The sequence below is a fragment of the Camarhynchus parvulus genome, chromosome 8, assembly GCF_901933205.1.
Source record: "Camarhynchus parvulus chromosome 8, STF_HiC, whole genome shotgun sequence".
Classification (NCBI taxonomy): domain Eukaryota; kingdom Metazoa; phylum Chordata; class Aves; order Passeriformes; family Thraupidae; genus Camarhynchus; species Camarhynchus parvulus.
This window is the reverse complement of record NC_044578.1, coordinates 21,097,707-21,115,362: the sequence shown is the minus strand read 5'-3', so window position 1 is coordinate 21,115,362 and position 17,656 is coordinate 21,097,707. Positions and strand designations below refer to the sequence as shown.

At 44.5% G+C, this 17,656-nt stretch overlaps 1 protein-coding gene across 3 annotated transcripts in view; it reads left to right on the top strand.

The window, feature by feature from the left end:
- The first annotated feature begins 772 nt into the window (after positions 1 to 772).
- NR5A2 (nuclear receptor subfamily 5 group A member 2) overlaps positions 773 to 17,656 on the top strand; it is a 77,623-nt gene continuing 60,739 nt past the window's right edge. The window contains exons 1-5 of one of the 3 annotated variants that reach the window (XM_030953232.1): positions 773 to 884; positions 1,910 to 2,047; positions 4,390 to 4,508; positions 5,719 to 5,860; positions 8,575 to 9,221. In XM_030953232.1, coding sequence (XP_030809092.1) covers positions 1,966 to 2,047; positions 4,390 to 4,508; positions 5,719 to 5,860; positions 8,575 to 9,221 — 990 coding nt within the window. In that variant the 5' untranslated portion in view covers positions 773 to 884; positions 1,910 to 1,965. Of the gene's footprint in view, positions 885 to 1,381; positions 1,432 to 1,544; positions 1,785 to 1,909; positions 2,048 to 4,389; positions 4,509 to 5,718; positions 5,861 to 8,574; positions 9,222 to 17,656 lie in introns of those variants that run through there. The other 2 variants (XM_030953231.1, XM_030953230.1) reach the window with 2 other exon arrangements.

Here is a 17,656-nt window from a genome sequence, read left to right as displayed (position 1 = left end):
CGCCCGAAGGCGAATGGCGAAAGGTGAGAGTGGAAGGAGACAGAGGGGTCCGGGCCTCTCTGAGCGTTGGATCCATCCCCCAAATATCAAACGCTGCACCGAGAAGGGAAAAAGACTTCTACTCCGGTGGCGCTGATGTTGGGCTGGCTAGGAATCTGCGTTAGCAAAGGTGTCCCAGCTACTGGTTGCAAAAAGTTAAGAGCACAGCCGAGTTCGCTCTCTGCATGTGCAGCGCCTGTCCTAGCGCGGGTTCGCCCTGCGATCATCAGCACTGCTGAATAGGTTACAACACCCGCCAGTTTTCACTATCGCTCTCCCAGCCGATGGGAAATGCCATACTCCGCGATGGAGACACTTCCGCGCCTGACTTTCCATCGGAAGCAGTTTTCAGCGCCAAACATTTTCAGCTCCTCCAACACTTTATACAGATTAAAGAGTCAGAGGAGAGCGGGCAACCGAGAGCTCGGACGAAGGGCTCGGATGCTTTCCAAGGTGCAAATATCGCTCATCCCACACCATCAAACCTATGCGGCGCAGTAGGACCGGCGCGGAACCCCCCGGGCCCTCCCGGAGAGCGGGGCGGAAAGGCAGGCAGACCTCCGGCCCGGATCGCCGGGCCCTCGGCACCCAGTTGCCCCCGGAGCCCCCGCAACGCCGCGCCGCGGGACCGCTCGGCTCTCGCCTCTGAGGCACACACTTGCGAGAAACGAGTTCTTTAGGACAACTTGGAAAATAGTGCCGCTTGCTGCACTGTGAGCCGGGGAAGGGGGGCTCAAGCGATGGCTTTGCCAGGGCTTTGGCTTCTGTGCAAGGGAAGAGACTGGCACTGACCGATTTCGCACGACGCTTAGGGAAGGGAGACCCAAAAAGCCTGAATAAGCACAGTGAGCTCCAACGCGGTTCCCGCTTGCTTGTTTCAGATTCCAGGGCTGCGCGGCGGCAACGTGTCCGCAAGCGCAGCGGTTTCCGCTGTCCACCCCCGCTCGCCCAGAGGGAAGGCGAGGGCCGGGGTCTCCCCAACCAGCGCTGGCCGGGCGGAGGCATTGCCCCACCGGCCCCGAGAGAGATTGAGCGTGGCTGCCCACTAGCAAAGAGGCACGGCCGCTGAAGGCAGTGCAAGCGTAGCCCGGCTTGGCGAGGCTGGGAGCCCGTCGGGCTCCGCTGGGGCTGGAAGGGGAGGCAACAGCCCAGACCCTCACACCGCAGCCCCGTTTAAGAACCGGGTAGGGGTGACTGCACTGGGCCACTGTGTGCGCTCTGTGCATGTGTGCGCGCTGGGGGTGTTGCTCATCCCGCCTCTGCCTTATTGGCTGCAGCGATGGTGTCGGGGCCCCCCTCCGCCGGAGTCCTCGCTCCCCACAGCCCCCGGGCGCCCGGAGCGCCTCCCCGCGGGCCCGGGGCTAGAGGCCCCGACTCGGCACCTCCGCACTTGTACCGGGGGGAAAAGGGGGAGGAGGAGGGGGAAGGGAAGGAGGAGGAGGAGGGAGGGAGGAAGGGAGGAGGGGGACGGGGGTGGGAACCCTGGCCAGCAGCACCAGCGGCGGCAGAGTGCTCCTGTGCACTGTGCCGCTCCGCATGGATCGGGGCGCCGGGCTGCCGCCGCGCTGAGCCCCGGGCGGAGCTGCTGCGGGCTCCCGGGGTTCCTCCTTCCTCCCCAGCACCCCCGGTCTTCCTCCTCCTCCTTCTCTCTCCTCCGCCCCCCGCCGCCTGCAGCTCGACTACCACTCCGCGGCTCCCTTAGCCGCGGGCACCCGGCGGCTCCTCCCGGCGGCCGGGGCCGCTCGGTACTCCCGCTGCAACTGGGCAAGGGCTGGCGCGGAGCAGAGGGAGGGAAAAACAGGAAGAGGGGGAAGAGGCAGCAGCCGCCGAGCGCCCCTTGCTCCAGCTAAATCTGTGCTGCCGTGTCCAGGTGCTGGTGTCGCGGACGGACACGGAGCCCCCAGCCCGGCCCGCAGCCGCCTTGTCATGCTACCCAAAGTGGAAACGGAGGCCCTGGGACTCGCCCGGTCGAATGGGGAACAGGGGCAGATGCCGGAAAACATGCAAGGTAAGGGGGGAGACGCAGGGCGCTCCCCCTCCGCGCACGCTCGGGTTTCCCTCGGCAAAGCGCCCCTTCGTCCTGCCAAAAAAGTTTGCGGCAGTTGCTTGCGAGCTGCCCCGTCACCGCCCGCTCCGCGCCCCGCCGAGCCCCTGCCTTCCCGGGCCGGCTTTCAGGGTGGCTCGATTGAGTACCGGGGGCAGGGGTGCCAGGGCCGAGGCGACGACAAAGCTCTGCTCAGAAGGTGCAAACGGGGCCGAGAAACTGCCAAGCATCTGGCCGGCGCGAGCCTACCCTAGGGTGCAGACGTCCCGTCGGACGCTGCCCGGCCCCGCTGCAGATCCACAGGATCTCGGTCTAATCCCCGTTCTGCGCAAAACTGCCTCGAAGTTTATGGCAGGTGGAGGTACGCGTGGAAGTTCTGGCGAGCACCCCGTGTGTCACACACCGTCCCAAAACGGGACCCGAGGGCTCTGTCCCGCGGGTGCGGCGCCCACAGGTACCGTGCAGGTGGTAGCGGCGGTGTCGCGAAACTTCGCAGGAGAGGGCTCCGTGGCAGATTTGCGGGGTACCCAGGAAGGCAGAGGGATGCCCGAGCTGGGATGGCGCTGGAAATGTCTACGTCGGGTGGCGGGACCGGGCTGTTCCCGGCGCCGTACTCCGGGCCAGAGCGGTGCGCGGAGGAAGGCGGCACAGACCCCACCGAGGGTCGGCTCTCTGCCTTGGAGCCCGCAGCCCGGCATGGCCGCCCCGCCCCGCGCGACTCTCCCGGGGCAGAAAATCCCGTCCCGGCTGCTCTTTAGAAACTGTCCCCTCTTCTCTTGGGAGCCTGGGTGGGCCGGGGTTTTCGGAGCTGCTGGGAGCGACCCGACCGCCCCTTTTCTCTCCTGTGGAGGATGCTCCGTGCAAGGGCGCGGCGCTCGGAAAACCCCTGCTTTCCCACTCTTTCCTACGGGGAGGGCAACCTCGTCCCAGACCCTGGAGCCGCCACCGCGGGAGCAGAGGGGAGGGCCGGTCCCTCCTCCTCCTCCGCCTGCGGCCGCCCCGTGGTCCGCCCCAGGCCGCTGACAGGAGGCGATCCCCGGCCGTGCCGAGGTGGCTCAGGAAACGTTTTGCCGGCAGTGTGACGGCGGGATAATGCTCCCGGGAGCTCCCTCGAGCGCCGGGTGCAGCTCCTTGCCTGGGCAAGCCGGGCCGGGGGCTTCGGGCCGTCTGACCGCCCCGCTGCCCCTGAACTGTGACAGCCGCAGAGTTAAAGACAAAGAGGCGACATCCTAAGCAGTCCAGCGGCGATGCCCAGCGCCTCTCGCCGTGTTCAGGAGTCCTCCGCTGCCACAGTGCTTGTCGAAAAGGTCGGAGGTTTAGCGGCAGGGAAGGGGAAGGAAACGGGCCCTGCACTGAGCAGCAAGGCTTCTTAGAAGTAACCGGAGCGGCTGGGCTGACTGGGCTCCTTGTGAGGATAGCCCGGCTCGAGTGGGCACGCTCCGAGCATTCATTCCGCTTATTTTAGCCTCCCGTTCCCTTCTGACTGCCGGCTTCTCCCCTCCTTCTCCCCGAGCGGCAGAAACTTCAGGCGGTGCAGGTTTCACGCCCGCCGCCGGTAGCGGGGGACGCCCGGTCCGCCGGCCGGGCAGACCCTGAGCGCATCCCCCGAGAACGGCGGTTCCGGCTCATGTCTCTCTGCCGACACGGGAACAGCTAAAAAGCGTCTCCCCCGGACCGCGGAGCTGCCGGCTGCGGACAGCCGGGGGTGCCCGCACGCAGTGCTTGCCCTGGCCCGCAGGGGCGGCGGTCATCCCGAGACTACGGGCTCGAGAGGCGCGGAGGACGTGGTTTTAACCTGGTTTTGCGAGTAACTAACCTGGATTTCACAGTCTGCAAAAGTGCTGGTTCTGTGAGATACAGCTTTAGTCTAGCTAAAAATTTGCGGGCTGATATTGAAAGAAAACTTTAACGAAAAATAATTACGTTCAATCTACAAGCGACAATCTTTTCGTTCTGCTTTTCTAAAGCTTGCCCCTGAACATTTTCGGATTTAAATGAATTCTTTCAGTTTGTGATTCCATAAAATAAGGAGTAGGCTAAAGGCACTCTATAAGTATAGATACTTAGAACATAAAACTTAGAAGCTGATGCACTTTACTACACTTGCTAAGTACCATGCAGCTTTGCTGATGATGGGAAGTTGAATGTCTCCATGCAACTTGGTTTTTTTTACATAAAACTTTTTTCTCCCTATTTTCAGTGGTGTGATTGTTTAAGTAAGCTTTGTCTCTAGATGAGAAAGCTGCAGAATATTTGAGTTAGTAATGTAAATTCTAATTGAATATGCTATTTCTCCTTTCCCCCAGTGTCTCAGTTTAAAATGGTGAATTACTCTTATGATGAAGACCTTGAAGAGCTGTGTCCAGTATGTGGAGACAAAGTGTCTGGGTACCATTATGGACTACTCACCTGTGAAAGCTGCAAGGTTCTGTACTAATCAGTCCATAAAAACACAAGTACAGCAAAACTGTTTCAAATACAAGCGGAAAAAAAAAGATAATAAATAAACCAGATGTATAATATTTTGGGTTATTTTTGATATGTTTCTTAAAATATTCACATAAAATAATTAACCACCAAAAAGCTTTAGGATGTAGAAGTCTCTTTGAGAGAGACCTCTGCACAAATGCAAACAACTTGGACTGTTTTGCATTGTACTTTTGTCACTGTTTTTTAGTATTTTGCTGTCATGATGTAGTTCTAGAACAACTTTCATTGCTAACTGTGCTAAATACTGGTTTTAGTTGATTTATATTTCTTTTTCTGGAAATAAAGTAGGATGATTATCCTTCATGCAGATCAGCTTTGCAAAATCTAATGGACTTTTCTTAAGATTTTTATTTTCATTTGTCAATACTGCAATGTTGATCTCTGTGATTATGACCATGCACTTTTTTCATGGAAACTCTGTCACTTTGACACACATAGTCAAGTAACCAATTAAGACATAGAAAGATGAGTATACCTGTGTTGGTCTATCTTGCTATAAGGCTTAAATAATTGTGAATTTACGTCAGATTTTTCAATGTAAAAATTTTTAAAGGGTTTTTTACAGTTATTTAAGCAGTGCACTGTAAGTGAAGCTCCTTTGCCAGAAAAATGCAATTTAAAACACTTAGATGCATGGAAAAATTAACTAAGCCCCCTATATTTTCACTAAAGAAATAATCAATGAGAAGTGAATGACAAGCACTTACTATGCCTCCAGCATGCCCCACTGGGATGTAAAATAGCCAGAGGTACTCTGTACTATTCTTATCTTTGCAACTACTGATTTCATGTAAAACTACTTGAAAAGGAAGACTTTAATAATTCTGCAATGATTTAAGAATACAAAAGGCAGCAGTCAGTGTCACTATTTCTGCCACTGGTGTTAGAAGCACAGAAGGCTACAGCCTTCTTAAAGTCTCACCCAGCTTTGACATTAAGTCTATAAAACATAGCACTAACACAAGAAAACCTCCTCTGGAATCTGGTGGCTATCTCCTGCATTCAGCTGGCTAATTTAAAATAAACTATGTAGCTTTGTAAGTGCTTGAATGGCTTCTGAAAATTATCTTACAATGATTTCCATGAAATGCTGAATGAAACACACGTTCAAGCAAAACAGGCTAATTTTTGTGTCTATCATACAGGGATTCTTTAAGCGAACAGTCCAGAATAACAAAAGGTACACATGTATAGAAAATCAGAATTGCCAGATTGACAAAACACAGCGAAAACGATGTCCTTACTGTCGATTTCAAAAATGTCTAAGTGTTGGAATGAAATTGGAAGGTAAGAGCTATAGTCTTGTTGATATCTTCAACTATACTATAAAATTATAGGATAAGATGTTAATGCATTGTATTTTATATTAAAAAGTTATATAGTTATGGCTTTGAAATGTTAATAAAAGGTTACTTTGTATGGTCAGTGAAATTGTTGTTTTATTAAAAAAATCTAATAAGTAAATGGTAGATCACTACCATTTAGGAAGCAGTCAAAACCATAATCCATTTTGTCATATAAGTATATAGTTTGATATTTCAGGCTTTTAAAGTTCGTGAATTCATGGATGTAGATTGAATCATTTTGCAGCTTTTAAAAAAGACTTAATTTAGATTAAATATAAAACAACTGTCCAGATTAGAAAAAAAAATATTCATTTGCTATGGAGAGTGATCTGATTTTATTTGTATTTTATCTAGGGTTGGGTTGTTTTGTTTTTTTTACGTACATTCTTCTGACAACAAGGCAGAACACAGAGAAACAGATAAAATAAGGGTTTTTCTCAGACTGACTTACCTTTGAGATTAAGGAGCCAAATAATCTCTAAAGTTGTGTCCTATATTTTTGTGATGCTACACCTGCGAGGCTGTTGTGATTGAAAGAGGATAAGGCATTTTGAAGTACACTTTTTGACTTCATTTCACTTTCTCATCTACAGAGAACAATGAAAAGTGTACAATACCCTTTGAGATAACTGAATGCAAAAATATCATCAACTTGAATGTGTGAATCATGCATGGTTCATTCTAACTTTGATATATAAAATATTAAAATTCAGATTTCACAGCAGATGACATTTTTCCTTGACCAAGGACAATCTCCTAAATTCCTTACTGTTACAACTGTATGAAATTACATTCACCCTAGACGCTTAACCAGAAAAAAAAAGTCAGGCAAAGGAGGAAAACTGTAAGCCATGAAGGGAACCTGAAAGGACAAAAGGCAGTCACCAGGCTCTGGCAAAGGGAAGCTGTTGATATAACTGAAGATAAACAGAAAAATCAGCCTCCTGCAGTTTGATTGATTCAATAGTGTTGTATTTGCCCACAAGACTGAGCTAGCACTGACACACTGCACTAAACATCCTGAATCATTGCATGTGCTTCCAAATTCAAATAGTACAATTACAGGACATGTGGAATCCTTTTGTCATTGCTGGCATTAAGAAGAAGGATAAAATACATTTGTCTACTCCTACTTTCAACTCCTCTCACTTGCTGACAATGATACAAGACTAAACTTTGTCTTCTGTCATTACACAAAGTTCACTTTAAATTTGAGTGGGATGTATATAAAAGCACTTGCTAATCCTATTTGGCTCACAGTTTTTAATTGCAGAGTACCTGTGGGGATACTGTGTATAAAGATTTAAAATTAATTACATTTACTAATGCATTTTGTTAAAAGTCAGCATTCAGAAGTAATATTGGCAGCTCATTTTCCCTACAAATTCAAGCAAAACACCTGTAGTTTTAAAGGTACTGCAGAAAATGTACTTTAACTTTCTTATCTATCTTACACAGCCATACAACTTCTTTTCCACTGTTTAGAAAATTGGAAGAACATGTGTTCTCTTAATTGTAAATACTTGTGACATTTATATGTGTATTTCCCTGATAGTGACATATAAAGCCTTAAAAGTTGAGTTCATAAATTACATGGACCAAAAAAATCATTAAGCGTTAAAGTCCTTACGTGATAAGGTACAGTATTATGCGTATCTAGCATTCATAATAAATTTTTAATGTCCTACTAATCCCTAAGATAAAAAGCTCAAGAACTTAACCTCCAGCAATCTCAGCAGTCTCAACATGTCACCAGGCTGTCAAAGGTTCCTCTTTCAATCTAATTGCCGTTGGGCAAGGTGGGCTTGGTGAAAGCTCCTCACTAGTCCATCACATATATCCCATGGTGACAGACACTGCGGTGACAGAGACCACCAGTATGACTCCCAAGGCAGCTGTTAAGTAGGATTTGTTTTAATTATTTCTAATTCCAGAGATATTATAAACCAGAACAGTGTCAATAGTTTCTGTTTCACTTCTATCTTCCACGTAGAAGGCAGCAAGCGGACAGCTTTCTGTCTGCACATTCCAACTGCAGCTAAACATTTCCATAGAGCTCAGCTAACTAGAAATCTCAAAGTTTTACACCAACCTGGACAGAATCATCAAAAGGAAATGCTTCCCTTTTGCCAAGAGAAATGTATTCCTCTTTGTGACTACTGAACATTTCACAATTTACATTTCAGATGTTTTGCTGTGGTGGAAGGCAGTAATGGAATGATTATAATGAGACAATGTGGTCTGCTGGATACGTCTCAGACAAATTCTGGACTTCAGCCCTTGTTTCTTAATGACATAGTAGCTTGATATAAACCCAAATGTACATTGAGATTTCCACATGATCCCATAGCAGGTGTGAAATTCCTGTAGCCATCCATTGTGTTTGTCCCTGTGTCCTAATCAACGTACAGAGAAGTCCTTCTTTGTTAGTAATATATGCATGTGACATTTAAATCACTAGAAAAAAGTGACATTTGTTAAGTCAAAATAAATCCTTTTCCTTAGGAATAGAAGTGCAACTCTGAATTTGAAACAAAAAAAAACAACAAAAGAAGAGTTAAATTTTTACCTTTCTTCTCCTTTCTAATATCTGTTTGATTACGAATGTCAATTCCAAGCGTTAGTAATGATTTACTTCCTCCTTTCCCCTGACAGCTGTGCGAGCTGACCGAATGCGTGGTGGTCGAAACAAGTTTGGACCAATGTACAAGAGAGACAGGGCATTGAAGCAGCAGAAGAAAGCTCTTATCCGAGCCAATGGACTGAAACTGGAAGCCATGACTCAGGTGATCCAAGCAATGCCAACCGACCTGACAATATCCTCTGCAATCCAGAACATCCATTCAGCTTCTAAAGGCCTACCTCTGAACCATACTGCCTTGCCTCCTACAGACTATGACAGAAGCCCCTTTGTGACCTCTCCCATCAGCATGACAATGCCACCCCATGGCAGTTTGCAAGGCTACCAAACCTACGGCCACTTTCCAAGCCGTGCTATCAAGTCAGAGTACCCTGACCCTTACACCAGCTCACCAGAGTCAATAATGGGCTACTCATACATGGATAGTTATCAAACAAGCTCACCAGCAAGTATCCCACATCTGATATTGGAACTCCTGAAATGTGAGCCTGATGAGCCACAAGTCCAAGCTAAAATCATGGCATATCTGCAGCAAGAGCAAGCCAACAGAAGCAAACATGAGAAGCTCAACACATTCGGGCTTATGTGTAAAATGGCTGACCAAACCCTCTTCTCCATTGTTGAGTGGGCGAGGAGTAGCATCTTCTTTAGAGAACTTAAGGTAGGTAATAATTTTACATTATATTATCATTCAGTCCAGAAAAAAATACTATTTCTTACAATCTTCTACTTCAAGCAGGAAAGCATGAGTTTTGTTTTCTCCCCTCCAAGAATCTCATTCTTTATTTATTTGGCTTGAAGTAGGCAGGCTATTAGAAGGGAAACTTGCCACTGACTTCCACCTGAGCCTGTAATTAGCTGTAGCAAAGAGATTCAATATTCAGTTCAGCTTTTCTGTACTTCAGTATTTGTCACAACTATTGTTAACATCCATAGGGCCTCACATAATCCTACTCCTTCCCTGTCAACATCGCTCAGTGTCTGGCTTGTACTCAGGGTTGTAAGCACACCTGTTCCACCATTCCACATTCATTTGTGTAATTATTTCATTACCTTATTTAACATATGGGGGAATGCCACTTCTGTCCACCTCCATTCACTTTATATAAGTCCATATTTGGAATATTCAGTTTCTCAATGGGATATTACTTTATGCATTCCCATGTCTTATTAACTGTGCAGGCTGAAACCTAAGCAGGATACACATGGAACAGAAAGCAATGAAGAAGCAGAGACCTCAAGGACTCCTTTTGATTCTCATCACCACTGATACATGGGGGATTCCTTTAGTCTAGGTTGCTACAATGCTCTTATTTTTGCTAGAGCACCCAAGAAATCCTCATGCACAGCTTTCTAGTGGACAGAAATTCACGCATTTACGTTTTTCAGACTTATTGTTAAAGCAGCTTTGTCGTCTGAAATTTCAAGTCAGAAATTTTAAGCCAGAAATTTGAGATCAGACAATAGATATGAACTACAGTTTTTAACCACTGTCTCAATACAAAAATCAGCTCTGGAAAGAATAATCTTCAGTCTCAAAAAACCCCTCAAGATGGTGAACTAAACTCACATCTGAGTTTCCCTGTTACACTGCTAGTTACTGTGTCTGTCTGCTGCAGGGAGTATTTGCTACTGAAATCTGTAAAGTTTTGTGACTGACTGTAATTTCTGGCTCCTTTCAAACTAAGAGAAAATAACTCAGCTTCCAAATGTAACAATTGCTGTAGGATTTCACTGTTAATTGAATCTACATGAGTTAAGAGCACAAAAGGGAGATCCACTGAAAGGTGCACTCAGAGAGCTTGCCACAACAGCATGTCTGTCATGACCATAGGGACATGGACACATGACATAAAGCCAGATTACAAGAAAAGCAAGCTGCATATGCAACTTCAGCTTCTTTCCATTCTTTTTGTGAGAATGATTGCAGGAATCATTGAAAGCTCAGTCTATTCAAAGAGAAAGAAGTGAGGAAGTTTACTTAGAGAGGAAAACCAAAATGCATTAAAGACAGTAAAAGACTCGCACATGTTTGCTATCTCAGTTGTATACAATTTTGTTGTCAGCTATAAGCCATGCTACTCATTTTAAATAATTTAAAAATTGAAATTAAGGACATGTTATATTTCCAGTAGACTATGTGGCAAATATCCGAGACCAGATCTTTCTGTCCATACACTGGGGAGTATTTTAGTCTAGAGTAAGGTACTCTAGAGTTAAAAGTGACTGTCTTGTATATACCTTTCAGTGTACAAACTTTTAAGTTACAATCTGCCCTAAAATTTCATTATTAAAGTGACAAATTTTATGAGCATTCAACATGCTACACTGGGAACAGTTTGAAGATGGCCTTCACCTCCAACTTCAGCCTAGATTATGTTCTTCAACCAACCTATGTTTACTAGTATGGACACAAAATATGCAGAAATTTGTTTATGAAAATGCTGACCAACTTCTCCTGGTTCTGGATGTATTATACACTACCATGTACACACAGGCTTCTGGAAATACACATATTCTAAAAATTTGCAACGTAGAGCCTTTGGCTTATGAACTGATTTTCACACATTTGTAGAAGGCATTGCTTTCACCGTAGTGTTTGTACCCTTTGTATCTTGGAAGCTTTGAGGTCAGACAGTTTCATACCTTCCGGCATATCCAGATTATTTTTTTAGACGGACAAGATCAACAAAATTGCACAGCATTCCAGAACAATAACAACTCATTAAGAAATCCATCCACATCCAAAATTTAGGGACCAGATTATACACAATGCTAAAAAATTTAAGCTTTTCAGTTTCAAAAGAATGTTTCGATCAGACCCTACTTTTTTAACAGCACTGGGTAACAAAATCTCTCTTTTCAGTTGAGAGGACAAGAACAATATCAAACAAAAGATTTCCAAACCTTTCTTGAATGCAGTTCTCTTCTATCCATCCACGATTTCAGGTTCTTCAGATCAAGGTAGCAAAAGCAGCTATTTTAGATTGCTCCACAGGACATGAATACCTGTAGGTTAAAAAAAGCCACCTAAGACTATGACATATTTTAAATGCAGAAGGAAGGGGAGGCAATTGTGATAAAGATGCAATTAGATTTTCAGAGCAGCTAACTTTGTTCCCTATCTATTCACAGCTGAGAAGCATGAATTTGCTCAAAAATATATTTTACTCTTATTCCTACCTGTCTAAACAATGGAATATTGAGATGTCTTTCAGATAAGACAGGTGCATTAACAGATTTCTGGGACTAAAAATTTAAATTACTCAAATAATTAAACAGTACAAAATTGTAAATGTGGTTTGTATGCAATTCATCTTGGCTTTGTCATGATGAGCGATGCCTCGCACAACTGGCTGTTAGCTGCTAGGAGCATGTCTACAATTATTTACTGTGTCTTTTCATTATAAATTTTGCCTTACACCCTCATCTCTTCAATTAATATAAAGGAGCAATCATTTTCCTTTCTGCTAAATGTAGAGATTTGTAGTTAGCAGAATTCAGGGGGAGGATATGATAAAAAATGCTGTCCCAGTCCGTCAGTGGTTTAGGCCACAATTACCCTAGAGATAACAAAAACCCACCAACCACTGAGCTACAGCTTTTAAGTTTCCCTTATTTCTTTCCTTTTGAGTGCAGATTTGGGTTTTTTTTAAAGAAATCACAAATGAAAAAAAATCTGTTTTAAAACTTTATTTTCTGAAGCTTTCACCAGTTTAAGCTTATCACAATCTTCTGACTTATTGATCTACAAATTTTCGTTGCCTCTTTTGGAATATGTTACAATTTGAGGATGTAAAAGCGAAAAATATGGACTGTGTGGAACTACCCACAGCGTGTACTGCATTGGAATATCACCTGTGTAAGGATTTAAGTATGTAATTTAAGGATAATTTTCACACTTGCTGAGGAGCAGATCCTCTCATCTTCATGTAGAATATCAGAAACTAATGGAAAAATTAAAGAAGCCAAGTAGTCAGGATTAATAATAATGCCAGAGTAAGATCCAAAGCAGCCAATTGCAATCCAGTAAATTTGAATTTAACACCTGCTAAAATCTCAAACATCCCTACATGTCTTGTGAAGTCAGAATACTTTGTAAGGAATAATTAAGCCATAAATTCTGGGGGGTTAATGTTACATATTACTTTTTTATTCATAATGAGATATATTTCTGTTTGGCTCTTTATACACAGACAAAATAATACAGTGGTTACATCCTAAGAGACTCGGGATAATAGTAATAGTAATAGTAATAGTAATAGTAATAGTAATAGTAATAGTAATAGTAATAGTAATAGTAATAGTAATAGTAATAGTAATAGTAATAGTAAAGAAGGCCTTTGTTTGCTATTCTGGAGTTGTTGAAAGCTCAGTAAATATAAAAGTAAGATATATCCATCTTATCCTCAGCTAAGAAAACTCAGGAATGCCCTGGAGATGCTAGATTTGTCGCCAGCTGTCTTGGTCAGGTGAAAGGTCTTTGTACAAAGCTAAAAAGAAAATATTGCAAGAGTTTCTAGAGTCCAAAGGCTGCCTGGCCCCAAGGAATGATGCAGACAGTTTCTCTAGACTGGTCTTTCCTCATCAGCCCACATCAGGGAAAATTCAAAGACTGCTTCCAGAGCTAACTATTACTGAACCCATAAAAGAAAGCAGTCTCTGTCTGGAGCAGGAGAAACACAGGACCTGCATTGAAAAACACTCCTCAGGATACTTTCTTCCGGCTGAAGATCAGAAAAAATCAACTGAATGTTAATAGTTACAAAAGGCACTAAAAGAATGGTGACTCACAAAAAAGCCTACCTTTCCTTATTTGGCTATTTTAGTGAGGATGTTGTAGGTCAAAGTACCATGTGAGCACAAACCTTGTAGTGAATGATTGCGGGAAAAACCAGTGCACTTCATGGTAAAGAAGCTCATCCTACAATTATTCACTGAGTTTGCAAATCTAGACCATTCACTGATGTCAGACTGTGTCAGTCCCAAGCCAGATTTCTTGCTCTAAGTGTAAATTTGCTCATGCTTACATTAGTTGTAGCCTTCAAACAAACAGTGGTTTATCCACATATCTCCAAAGCACCCTGTCTAGAGAACTTGCACTGTACATGGCACCACAGATATTTTGGCAGCTCATAAACTAACAAAGGCCTAGCTTTTAGGCCTTGTTACATATTCCCCAGAAGTGAAACTATATTATCAGAGTTTCAATTTATTTCTCTAAGTGCAAACTTAATGTGAATAGGATTAACAGAACTCCTGGAGGCTCTTAATTTCTTCTGTGAAATCAATTTAGATAGATGTAATAATGTAATTCTTATATACCAGCTTTAATTTCAAATTTCAGTTCATATGTAGTTGAGTACCAAGGAATGCATAGAAAGTCAGGAATTATACAACAGAAATCAAATAATTAAATTGAATTAGCACAGAATAGCAAAAAATAGTTTGGGGTTCTGTTGGGGTTTTGTTTTTTTGAGAAAAAGATCAGCACTGAAATACCTTAAAAATTTTCAGGATGATGAAAGGTTGATATATTATTAAGACTTAAGTAATCAAGTGCAATTTGATAACTTGAAGTGCTTTTGGACTTTGTAGTGTGTGTTTATCAGGACAGGAAATGCAACTCACATAGCTGATGAAATAAAATTTCTGCAGTGTTCTTTCAGTTACGGAAGCTGCCAGAAATTGAGGTACAGGAATACACTTGATTCCAGTAATCAGATTAGTTAATATGTTGGCATGTATAACTGCTGATTTGTAGTAGGGCTTCAGTGTGTCTGGGTCTAAGAAAAATATTCCTCAAACACTTAAAAATGTAGAGGAACACGTTGTTAGAATAAACTTCATGAGGATCTGGCTCTTCTCTGGAAAAAGGCAAATTAAACACTGTATTCCAGCATGAGGGCATGTGATTTTTTAGCCTTTCTAAACAGTTTGGTCACTGCTGGCACATTTTTTAGGCATAAAGATGACATTCTCTTATGCCCTTCCATGTCAGAGCTGGTACTTTAGTCTCACTGTGGTGTCGGATGTTATCACCCCTGATAGCAGGAGACTGAGTTTAGTCTCTCTGGATTCAGTAATTTTCTATCTAATTGCCAGTTAAGCATCACGCTGTGACTAAGAACCATGTTCCATGCAGGTGTTTTTGGAAGCACTGCCACTTCTGCACCTGAGTGCACCTGCCCCCAGCACTTCACCAGCAAAGTTACCATGAACAGCCGTGGTGCAGTAACACATTTTGTTACAGAGAAAATTTGAGCAAGTAACCATTCAAAAAGCTGCTAGCCCCTAAGCAGAGATATAATAGCCTTACATATGGACACAAGGAATTACATAGCTACAGCCACTCCTGCTACAATCCTGAAGCAGACACTGAGTTAATCTGAGTTTGAGGTATTGGTTACACAAACCAGAAGTTTAATATTACAGTTTAATTGTTTTCCTTCAAAATGTAAGCCTCCAATTAAAGTTTGACAATTGCCAGCAGTGACACAGAAAGATTACTTGGGTGTGTTAGCAAATGTATATCACATTGCTGTAGGGTGAGATGAAAAACCAATGCTCTTTAGATCTTGCATGCTGAGTAGTCCAAAGGGATGTTAAAGTTAACTCCAACAATAACTCCTGTACTAAGAAACTGAACAGGGAATGTTCAGCCATGTTGACAGACTGTTGTATTTTCAGGCAAATTTTAGCTGTTACTTTCTTCTGTAAGGGTCTGATCATTTTGCCAAATGATGGAGAGCTTTACACATTGAAAATTAAACAATTCCAATCTCTTGGAAAAATCAGATATATTGCCTGATTTCACCTAGTAAGGTCACATTTTTATTGTCAGAATGACAGAGCTTCACTTGCAAAGATGTACAGTTTTTGCAAGTTTTTGCCCAAAGAACAAATCCCAAAAGGAGCTGTTTTTTGATCTGCAAATTATGATATTTTATTATAACCAGGCTATAGATCTTAGACCAGGAAGAGAACTTGTTCCATTCCGATCCAGAATTTTTGTATGGTATCTGTATCATTCAGAACCAGCACTTATATACAATATCTCCATCATATTTCTGATCTATGAGATGATTCCCAGTTAGAGTGGAAGTGTGCCTCTATAAATTTATCAAAGCTGGTCAGATTTAAGGATGTTCTTCTGTCAACCCATAGCCTTTAGGATCACCTGCAGTAAGGATGAAATCCCAGCCATACTGAAGTCACTTACAGACTTTCTACTAAGCCCTGCTGAAGCTGCATCATATAAATGGATGCTCTTCTACATAGCCATATGAAAGCCTTGTAGAAGCACATCATCTGAACAAAACATACCTAGGAGAGTGAGAAACCGTGTAGTTCCTCACCATAAATGTTGGTGCTGCCTCTAGTAGCACCACAAATATGTTTTCCACAGCACTCAGTCATCAGACTCATTATTGGAGAGAAGGCCTAAAGCTGAGAGCTTTCAAACTGTGCTGCAAATCACAGGATCACTCAGAACAGGCTGGACACCTTATTCAGCTGTATAAACACAGGAACATACTAAAGGACTTAAGTATTTTCCATTCCAGCACACTTTTATTCAGAGCTAATGTCACCTAAATCACAACACACCATCTTAGCCCATTACAAAATGGATTTGAAACGTTTTCTCTCCATGTGCCACAGAAACCGCCGGGCACGGCAGCACCATGGCCTCAGCCTCACTGAGGGGCAGAGGCCGCCATCCCCCACAGGACCACCCCACCCCACCTCCCTCACAGAGAGCCTGGGGAGCCCCAAGGACATGGCAGGATTGGAAGGGACCAGACAAAGACACGTACCGGCAGTGAGGGAGCCCAGGGCCCTGGCTGGAGCTTGAATGCCGCCGTGGGTGGGGCCCAGGTGGGGCCATGAGGGGTGTTGGAGCTGGCAGGTGAGGGAAGGGCTGTGCCCAGCGCAGGCATCAGCAAACATGGTAGAAAAGCTGAAAAAAGCGACTAACTCGAGCCACGGCTCTGCTCCTCTGAAGCCGCCTCAGGACCGAGTGAAGGGGTCGGAGCTGGCAGCCCGAGGTGCCGCCCGCAGCTCTGCGCCCCAGCGCCGCTGCAGCGCGGGCAGGGCCGGGCCGGGCGTGTGGCGGGGTCCGTGCCCAGCCCCGGGCTCCAGCCTCGAGGGGCTGAGGGGCTCCAGCGGCTCTCCCAGAGAGGGAACCGCTCACTTCCCTGCGCCCCAGGGAAGGAGCTCTCCCAGAGAAGGAGCCGTTCACTTCCCTGCGTCCCCTGGAGCGGCTGCGGCAGGCACCGTGCCCTTGGCCAGCCCAGCCAGGGGCTCCCGTGTGCCGCGGGGACCGGACACGGCGGCGGCCCGGAGCCGCCAGGTGTTCTCCCTTACCTGAGCTGGGCGCACCTGACTGCGGCCGCTTCCAGGGACGGGGAAAGCCTTGCTGCTGAAAGGTGGAACACCAGTTAGTCTTGCTCTAACATTTCCAACTCCTGTCAAGGAAGTTGAAAGGCACGCATCAGATTTTTCCCTAAAATGTTCTTTATTTGCTATTTTGAAATAGGGACTGAAAGTTGTTGCTAGTGGCATCACTACAGGCACATTTTCAGTGCAACCACAGAAGAAACAAAAGGGCAGATTTAAGAAGGAATGAAGAAAAACTAAGAAAGTGATGAAATATGGTGCAGGTGGGAAGGTGAAGATGTAATTTTCTGTAGATGTTCTCAGTGTCTTTTTTCCACTTCTGTAACCTGTGGAATTTCAGTTATAGGTGGTTAGAAAAACATCAGGGCAGTCTGGGTAAAAAAAATATTTAACACTGTGTCTTAGAAACACCCCACTCATTAAAGTAACCATTACTGACAAAAAAAGGATAAATTAGTAAAATAAAATACCAAGTAACCATACTGCAGTGAAAAAAGAAATTTCATTTTGTCTGATTCTGGAGTTTTCTGTCATACTCATCACTTAGGGAGGGAAAGAAACTAAAATCTGTGTTCGGAAATTCAGAAATAGAAAAATGCTTTTTACATCTAAATACAGCTCTTGCATTTGTTGAAAGAAAAGTTACTTTGATTTTTGTTGCTAAATAAAATCTTGGATCAAGTAAAATTAATTTTA